Below are 9,888 nucleotides of genomic sequence, written 5' to 3' on the forward strand. Positions count from 1 at the left end.
AATTTACGCAATTTTCAAAATAAATAATCCACACGTTACCGTGAAAGATCAAAAGTGGATAATGTCAAGATTCACATGATTTCTTGTTATATGTCCGAAATTTTCAAATATATGAAAACAAAACCTAAATATTCAATCTTTAATCAACATATTTAATATGTGTGAATGTTAACATTATCTAATTTCGACTTTTTTACACAATAACATATATATAAATAATAATAATAAATGAAAATAATTGATTGATAGGTTAATAAAATCGTGGAAAATCTTGGATTAACCAAATGCCTTGAAACACCTGTAGAAAAATTAAGTGGCGGTGAAAAGAAAAGACTTTCGATTGGTATTGAAATTGTTACAAAACCAGCTGTTTTACTTTTAGACGAACCAACTAGCGGTCTCGATAGTTCATCATCTAATCAGGTTAATATATAGAATGATTTATTATTAATTAATAACATTTTTGTTTTTGTTTTTTTCTTTTCTTTTTTTTTTTTTTTTTTTGGATCGAAGTTATATTCGTTCGAACGAGTTTATACCCCATAGATCATCAACATGTTGCACTCGATGTCAAATTCAGAATGTACGGTAGCCTGTGCTGTTCATCAACCAAGCAGTCAAATGATTTCACAATTCGATACCATGATAGTTATGAATCAAGGTACAACTGTATATTGCGGACCTCGTGAAAATGTTTTGGACACTTTCAAGGACGCTGGATACGTTTGTCCAGATTTTTATAATATAGCTGAATTCGGTAATTTTTTTCTTTTCTTTTTTTTGTCATTGTTTATAAATCAATTAATTTATATAATAGTTTATAAAATAAATTCAAATATAAATCTTTCGAATTATAGTTCTCGAAGTTGTGACTGATCAACGTGGGGGAGATTTGAATAATCTTAAAAAAATCAATTCGGATAAATACAATGAACGTAAATCGAAAAATGTATTGTACAATACGAGTGGTGGTACGTACGTTTTCTTGTCAATATATAATTCTAATTTGTATTTTTTCTTTTTTATATGTATTAACATTTAAAAAGTTAGGATGATATTTCTTGAGAAATTTTTTTGAGATATGAAATATAAATAAAATAAATGGTATATTAAAACATGACTTAAACAATTTGTTTTTTTGTAGATACAACTGATACCATTGTAAATACGGAATTATCGGAAATTTATGAGAAAAATAATTTAACAAATGATAAATATCGTGAACAATCCATGTGGCAACAATTACAAATTTTATTATTACGGTCTTTTATATGTATAATACGTGACAATGTAAGTAAAGGATGACACAATGTATGCAAAATGTATAATGCATAATCGTCTCTATATAAATGTTAATATATACATATAATATATTATACATACGTAAATAGTAGAGATGATGCGTAGAATGTTCATTTGCATTTCAGACTATGACAAAACTAAGACTGGCCGTGCACATAATAATCGCACTTTTATTGGGCTCTATATTTTATGATTTTGGTAATGACGATGATAAAGTTAGAAGTAATATTTCTTGCATCTTTTTCTTTTTACTATTTTTATTTTTCGCCAACTCCATGCCAGTTGTACAGATATGTGAGCAATATTTAATATTATACAATGGCGAGTAAGAGTGCTATTTAAAATCGTAAAACGTTAACTACGTCAGTTAATAAATTATCAATATATTAATGTGTTTGTCATATACACACACACACACACATATATATATATATACATGATACAAAGAGCACGTTTGTTTAAAAATGATGAATTTTTGAATATATTCAGAATATTAAATAATTTAACGTATACGATTTTAAATGACCTTTACTGTACGCACAATTAATATATGCACAAGTTGATTTTATTTTTCTTATTATTATATTTGTAATATTTGTTTGTTATTTTACAGTTCCTACCGAGGCATCGGTATTCTATCGAGAACATTTAAATAATTGGTATCAATTAATGCCTTATTATATATCAAAAATAATCTCAGATTTACCTTTACAGGTAAAGGGGAAACAAAATATTGTTGTTGACGTGACTCAGTATTAAATGAAAAAATCATAAAATTTTCATTTCTGTTTTTCAGTTACTCTGTCCTACTTTTTTTTTTGCTATAGCATATTATCTAACCGGTCAACCAATGGAATGGAATAGTTTTATGAAAACTGGGTTAATTTGTATCCTGCATACTATTCTTGCTCAATCAGTTGGAATAGCAGTAGGTGCAGCATTTAATACTGATGTAAGTGAATAAAAACAAATAATATTGTTATGTATTTTATCTCTATTAAATATTAATTATTAAGATAATTATATTATTTATATGTACGGATCTTAAGTAAATGACTTTTTGAAACGTTTTCCAAACAAAAATAAAAGTAAGATAATTCAATTTATCGTTTACCTTTTACATTTTATCAATTAATTTCTTTTTATCAGATCGGAACTTTCCTTATTCCTGCATTGAGCATACCGATGTTCCTATTCGCAGGTTTTTTTTTAAAAATCAATGAAATTGCATGGTTTTATCAACCATTATGTTCAATCAGTTTCTTCAGGTAAGAATATATATATATATATATATATAATAATAATATAGATTTACTTTTGTCATTTTATTATTAAATATTGTTTTAGGTATGCATTCGAAGGTATCATGCAAAGCATTTACAGTCTTGATAAAGAATCTTGCATGGAAATATATTGTCGTTGGGAATTATCGGAAAAAATTGTATCAGTAATGGGCATGAGATTGGTCAAGTTTCAAACTGTCATCATTGTTTTAATTGCATGGATTTGTTCTCTACACGTTATTATATATTGCACGTTGCGATGGAAATTACATTGCGTTAGAAAATAATTGTTTTGTTTGTTTTTATCTCTCTTCTCGGTATAAATAAGTAGGCTTGTAGATAAAAACATACATTTACAAGAAGTACTTAAATAGATAGTGTTGCTAATGGTAAACAAAAGGTATTCGATAATATATATTTAAAATAGAGAAAGATAGATAGAGAGAGAGAGAAAATAAAGAAGGAATAATTTATTTTCACAACGAAAAGAAACATATGAAATGTTTTTAAATAAAATATATATATATATATGTTGACATCTCGTTACCGTAACGTATAGTTGAAAAGTAAACGTTACTGGGACCAATTATTACAACTAATTATAGTAACTATTAACTCTAAGACTTTATTTCTTTTTTTATACAAGAGTGCTTTTTATTTTTTATTACAATCGTTATATTTTATTCTTTTTTTTTTATAAGGAGTATCACATGTTATCCTATTCAGAGCAATATAGTTTTTGTAAAATCATTTAATAGTAAAACAGTTTGAGGGGGGATCAATTTTAAATATTCGGATATATATATATATATATATGTATATATATTAAAATAAAAGACAGACGACTATATGTACAAAGTCAATTAATAACTTTTGTGCTAAAGAGTAATTACATAATGTTATATTTCTTAAATGGGAAGAAGATGGTTTATATTTTGTTACTATTGAACGTTTATTATATTAGAATATATCGAATATCGTTTTTTCATTCTTAAATTAAGATTAAAAATTTGTATATATCCGATTTTGAATTTTATTAAACATAAAATAAAAAGTTAGTACAAATACATTACATAAGACAGATTTATTCATTGACTTCTGTCTTTATTTATAACTTAATCATAGTGTACCTATTATAGGGTGCTTTTAAGGACACTTTCAATACTTAAGCACCCAACTCGTAGGCTTCAAAGTTAAATATCAATCTGTTAACCGAGGAAATGAATGCATTAACACTTATCTCTTTCAAGGTAAATTATACATCTTTCAAATGAATGAAAATGTATAACGTCTTATTATTAATCCTGATGACAAACAAATGCAAACGAGTTAATTATATATTCATCCTTGGGGAGGGGAAAAAAAATGATTATTCGTTTTTTTTTCCACGGTTAACAGATTAAATAACGTCCTTACATTATTAGTTATTAATCAGGTCCAGATATCAAACGGTAGATCGATTATAAAAATAACAATTAGTAGAAAAAGAATCGTAGGAAAAAAAATATTGATTTGAATTGTGCATTTTTTATTGTTCCATGAATAAAGCGTAATATATATATTATATAAAAAAAAGAGAATATTTAATGTCGGAGACAGTTAAAAAAGAACAAGAAAAACAAAACGAAGTAATATAGGAGAAATAAAAAATAATTTAAAAGGATGGAAGATTATTATTTGTCTTTGATAATCTGGTACCCCCGCCTATATTACTCTATATACGAAGATTCTATAATATTTTTTTACATTACATTTTTACAAATGACACATAATAAAAGTTTTTCTTTCGATAGATGAGAAATATTGTTGTTGCTTTTTTTTTTTTTTTTNTTTTTTTTTTTTTTTTTTTTTTTTTTTTTTTTGTTTTTTTTTTTCTTTATTATTATTATTTTCCCTCTTTTTAAATAACGTCAGATAAATAAAATTGTAAAAATGACTTTTAAAGAATGACGATGGAAACGTTTCTTTTTTTTTTTTTCTTACTTTTTTAAAAAAATTGATTCTTCTTTTTTTATTCCGAACGATCAATACGAATTATAATAATTTCGCATTGTATTGCTGTGAGATTATAGCGAAACATAAAAATATTCACATAGATTTCAAATACAAACGACTATATAAAATAAATGTTATTTTTTTTTTCTTTCTTTTCTTTTTTCTTTTTTTCTCTTTCTTTCTTTTTTTTTTTTTTTGCAAGATATGATGGAGCATGTGGTGGACAGTTTCCATTAATTAGATTCTAACGGACTTTGCCAATAGTGTGCCTGCATGGATAACCGTTTATTATTGCTTGGTTTCAAAGCCGTCGTGCATTGCACAGCGTCTGGAAATCTTTTGTAATATCGTTCAAGTCGCAAATATTTGACGGTTACTAAATGACCTAAAATAGAACCACATAGAATAATCGTTTTCTCTCTTGTACGTTTAAAATAAATATTTATTGAATATTTAATTTGAAACTTACCGTCAAACCACCAGCCGTGTAATGCTCTGTAAGCTTTTCCAGCATCTCTCTGCGATGTGCACTTCATATAAACGCAACCTTCTCGGCTACCGCGATCCACTCGAATATGAAGTATTTGCACACCTTCTCCACACTTTTCTAAAATGGCATCTTGTATTTTGATCTCCCAGTTGTCGTCATTTTCGCTACATACGCGTAACATTATACATATACATATACATATACACACACGCACACACACACACACATATATATATATATACATAGTCTAGAAAAGACGTACAAAATAATACATACGCATCTGGATCAAACATATGTCTTATTTTTAAGCAGGGAGTCGGCGAACAAGTTAAACTATTAACCGATCCTTCCATAGTTTCAAACGCTTGTCCTTGCCATACTTTGGATTTTTTATTCAACGAAGGACTTTGCGCGTTAGACACGTTAAGAGTATTATTAGGTAACCAACGCCATACGTGAAATTCTTCACCAGCAACTTGTTGTACTTCTCTTCGAATTCTACAATTGAACAATAATAATTTATTTCACAATACTGCGTGCAAGCGAATTGTGTTTCTTAATTATTATTATATATAGAAAAGTAATATATAATCCTACCTAGATTCATTCTCGTCCAAGAATTTAACAGCTTTTTCCCATAAACTAGACATTCTTTTACGATCTTTCGGCAAAATCAAATTATCACGCACGTGATTGATCGCAAGAAATGTATCTTGCGTCGTACCGGAGGATGATAATCCAACATTTTGATGATGCTGTTCAACGATGTTAATGATTTCGCTAACTAGCTTAAATAGTTCTCTTTCCATTGATTTTTGATATCTTTTATACCAAACGAATAATTTCTGCGTTCCGATAACTGCTAAAATGCCTACGAATATATCATAAGTATCATATATATCTAAATAATATCTAAATAATATCCATTCGGATAATTAAAAAAAGTCCATATTTCGTCAACACGATAATATCTCATCACATGAATGCAAAATATTTATATCTCATGCATAAAACTTTGTTTTTTGTTTTCTTTTTTTTGTTGTTGTTGGGGGGGTTACATATAAAATAATAAATTCATGTTAATTGGAGAATATTTTAGGTGCTTTCTTCGAATAATCTATCTGTCAGGAATTTACCAAGGGAGATTATCAGGAGAGTTGAAAAAATGGTGAATAACTTATTCTTGATATGACATTGCAATGGTCGATCTGGATTCAATATAATCATTCCAATTTTTCCATTTATACGTGCTGAAAATATACTATCCTGCAACAAAACATGATATGTTTTATTTCAACTATCCTTAATTTATATATTACATTAACATAATTTATATATGTATATATTATAGTGATAGAGAAGAAGAAATAAGTGAATATTTTGTTTAGAATTTACCAACGAATTTAATACTTCTCCAGAAGTCTTATCGCCATCGCTTACATCAATAAGTGAAATACCCCATTGAGGATTCTTAATAATAAGAAGTTGTGCATTTTGTAAATATTCTTTCACTACTAGAGGGTCCTGTAAGATTCACTTGTATCATATATTTTAAATACGTTGTAAGTGTTTAAAATAATGTCAGAAACATACCAATTTAGTTTTTAACAACATATCCTCAATTTCCGAGTCCGTTAAATATGGTATATCACTAGAATTGTCGCATAGGACAGATATTGCTTTTTTCAATAAAACCGGTTGAAGTTGTTTTAATAATAGTAATACTTTTTCTACATTTTCTTTCATTACACAATTAACTCCTGGTGCTTTGAGATCAGGCGTTCCCATAAAACACAGCGGTATATCGCTATCTATAAATTCATAAAATGTTAATTCTTACAGATGTGATTATATACAAGAAGATTTTCGTTGTGATTTATATATTTATTCTATTAAAACTAATTATATTATTGCGATTTAAATAAAAGTTCATTCGACAAACTTAATGTAATAAATCGATCTTAAAATAAAATATTGAAATAATGGGAACAGGAAATAACGTGAAAACTGATAATATAATCAACTCATTTATTAGACATTTTTAAAAAGGATGTACATTATTAAATTTTGAACACTTAATGAAGTTTGAAAGCAATCTTTGAAATAAATTAAAAGAAAAAGCAAAAAATAAATAGCCGGACATTACGTTACTTTAGTTTTGTTCGTGTGTATCTCATAATATTAGTAAAATAATTGTAAAAATTAATTAAAATTATCTAATACGCAAAATTGTTTACTTGTTTTTATCTAGCAATAATATGAAAATAAAATGATACTTAAAGAATTATATTTCTGCATACCTACCCATTGATAATGATGGGAAAGTTTCATTTTTACCACCCAGCCCCAAGTATATTATTGCCAGGATTGCAAAAAATAAAGCAAGTACCACCACTAGGAAGACAGATATCATATTTTGGTTGTTCCGTAAATCTTCCTTATTCGAGTTGGACTTGAATTTTTTGCCAATAGTTTTACGAGATCTGTCGGTAATTGCATCAACTGTTCTTAAACTGAACAAAACTTGTCAATGTCATCGTATCGATTTAAAATTGTATTTTATTATTTTCTACATACCCCGCAGGCAAAGTTGAACACAACGATTTTAAAGAAGAGAAATGATGATTTAAATCCTTCTTGTATGTTTCAGGAAAAACAGAGGGTGAGTCTCGTATTATAGAACCTGCAAATGAAAACTAGTTAGATAATGTTCCGTTACATCATTCTAATAACTTACTATTCATCGAAGAGTGAGATGTAGAAGGGGTATCCAATGTCGCTCTAGAACTGAGCCTTCGTGTAAATTCTGATAAAAATGGAGTGTCATAGTTCGAAAGCAAATCTCTCGAATCTCTTACATTCGTATCTTCCTTAGTTGGTGATATAAAAGTATTATAAGTTTTAAAAGGAGGTTCGACATACTTATTATCTTTAGGAGTATGTACAGGTCTTGACTTTGATTCGTATAATTTTGAAGATGGTTCTTCTCCAACCGTAGGCTCGGTATGTAATTTAGAACCATACAACTTTCCAACATTAGTTAAATATCTACTTTGCAAATAATTCGACGACTCGTTTTCTTCTCTAATATCTGAATCGGAACCAGTTTCTAAACCATCTGATCGATTGGCTGAATTATAAATCTTTGTATGTTTCTTTTGTAAACTTGTAATGGTACGATTAGAAAATGTTGATGAACCAACCGGCTCTGGTATAATATTATCAACAATTTCTACGTTGGGATCTTTCATCAAATTTTTAGTTTCCGAAGGTGCTGGTATCATAGAAGATGGTGGGGGCATAGGATTGGCCAAAGTTTGTCGACGAGTATTAGATGCTGATTTTTTTTTTTTAACAACGGTTGAAGCTGTATCCTCATCGGTCTCATCGCTGCTGTATCTGTAAATGGATTATATATTCTGTATAATATAAATATCTTCCTATGAAATCTTAAAGTCAAGTTCTATTATTAACATTCTGATAATTAATATAAATAGGAAGGTATTTTAGTGTAACGTATATACCTGGCAGCTAACGAATGACGCGTTCCAGCAAGACCTCGGGTTTCAATAAGAGTCTTTAGTTTTTTAGCAAGTATTTTTCTGGTTGTCTGTGTTACAGGTCCTACCGGGTATCCATATTCCATAAGCTTACTACGTAATTCTGCATCACTGAGATTATCTACCGACATTTTGTTTACCAATACCATACTGAAATATTTAAACAGTTCGATCTCACACGGATCAAATTTACCCACGATGAATTAAAAAGAACTAAGAAATTAAATTCTTTACTGCCAATAATTTGTTTATCTTTGGCTACTTTTATTTGACCTATTTTATCGTGCTAACACGTGAAACTTTTTCAAGCTTACTTCTTCGTCAATCTTCGAGAAATAGAATATTTAAGAAAGATTACTTTAATATATTCACTTTCGGAAAACAATTCACTCGTGAACTAAAACATGGCGCAATTTTCTAACGGCCATAGTTTTATACGCATCAGCCGAAGGCGTTCTATACACATTGTTTAAGTTCGTATCTTATTGGTCATTTGTTCCAAAGTATGCTAACTTTTATGTTGCTTTTTATACTACTAAACTCAGTTGATAAGTTTACAAGTCGACAGATGGCGCCTCGAGCAGCGTTCGTTTTTCGTATGGAGAGTTCGACGTATCTCATTCGTCATATTTCGTGTTCCTTCAGTTGACACCATATTGTCGATAAGAACGTCGAGGAGGTAGACCTTGTTGAGGAAAAATTTAATTAGAAATATACACGCAGCCAAAATTCTTTACAATGTTTGGACGGCAATTAATCAGAAGATTTACTACGAGCGTTGTACGAAGATCAGATCACAATGATGGCGTACCCGGTTCCGTAAGTAAAATACTTACAAATAATTTTTCATTTGTAATAATGTTCCTTCCGTTCGTATATGATATAATCAGCTGTTTTTCTTACACAGAATGTACCATTCCCCATAAGAAACAAATATGTGGTAGTGGGAATATTTTGCGCCTTTTTGGGAAGTGGCTTTTCCATACCTTTCCTTATGCTTCGTCGTTCAGCATTGAAGTAAGTTATATAAACTATTTCCTTGCATACCTGTAACCTATTTTTCGATAGATTTATTTGACGTATCGGACTTTTCTACGTTACACAATTTCTCGATAATAATAATTAAAGAAATATTTAAGCGTATACAAATGATCATAAAAATAAGCAGCATGATTGTTACATCGTTTTATGTAATTGATGTCATCTTTTTCTTTCAGACCTTAAAAATATTTGTGATAAATAAAATATACATTAATAA

The 9,888-nt window shown here is 28.7% G+C and overlaps 2 protein-coding genes across 4 annotated transcripts; one reads left to right on the forward strand and one right to left on the reverse strand.

Annotated features, from left to right (window-relative positions):
- Window positions 1-249: 249 nt before the first annotated feature.
- On the forward strand, window positions 250-3,531 carry LOC106789250 (ATP-binding cassette sub-family G member 1-like; the record flags this gene model as incomplete). Its single annotated transcript, XM_014753321.1, has 9 exons — window positions 250-423; window positions 547-757; window positions 858-971; window positions 1,145-1,290; window positions 1,428-1,596; window positions 1,916-2,016; window positions 2,099-2,254; window positions 2,452-2,570; window positions 2,650-3,531. Coding segments are annotated over 9 exons (1,413 nt in total), but the record flags the coding sequence as incomplete, so codon positions are not given.
- Window positions 3,532-4,737: 1,206 nt separating this feature from the next.
- On the reverse strand, window positions 4,738-9,092 carry LOC106789244 (inner nuclear membrane protein Man1). Of its 3 annotated transcripts, none has more exons than XR_001381977.1 (11): window positions 8,595-9,092; window positions 7,808-8,469; window positions 7,648-7,753; window positions 7,375-7,583; window positions 6,664-6,881; window positions 6,466-6,594; window positions 6,207-6,336; window positions 5,668-5,941; window positions 5,347-5,568; window positions 5,050-5,187; window positions 4,738-4,965 (listed from the first exon to the last, which is right to left on the reverse strand). XR_001381977.1 is itself a non-coding variant. In XM_014753309.1 (11 exons), exons 1-11 carry the CDS (start codon window positions 8,777-8,779, stop codon window positions 4,814-4,816), a joined length of 2,442 nt encoding a protein of 813 aa, XP_014608795.1. In that variant the 5' UTR covers window positions 8,780-9,090; the 3' UTR covers window positions 4,738-4,813. The 3 variants fall into 3 exon arrangements, 2 of the variants coding, with proteins under 2 accessions (XP_014608795.1, XP_014608794.1); XM_014753309.1 differs by having other exon boundaries at window positions 5,050-5,234; window positions 7,375-7,553; window positions 8,595-9,090; XM_014753308.1 differs by having other exon boundaries at window positions 5,050-5,234; window positions 8,595-9,089.
- Window positions 9,093-9,888: the final 796 nt, after the last annotated feature.

This window comes from Polistes canadensis, unplaced genomic scaffold (genome assembly GCF_001313835.1).
Source record: "Polistes canadensis isolate GaletaPanama2010 unplaced genomic scaffold, ASM131383v1 scaffold_172, whole genome shotgun sequence".
Lineage (NCBI taxonomy): Eukaryota > Metazoa > Arthropoda > Insecta > Hymenoptera > Vespidae > Polistes > Polistes canadensis.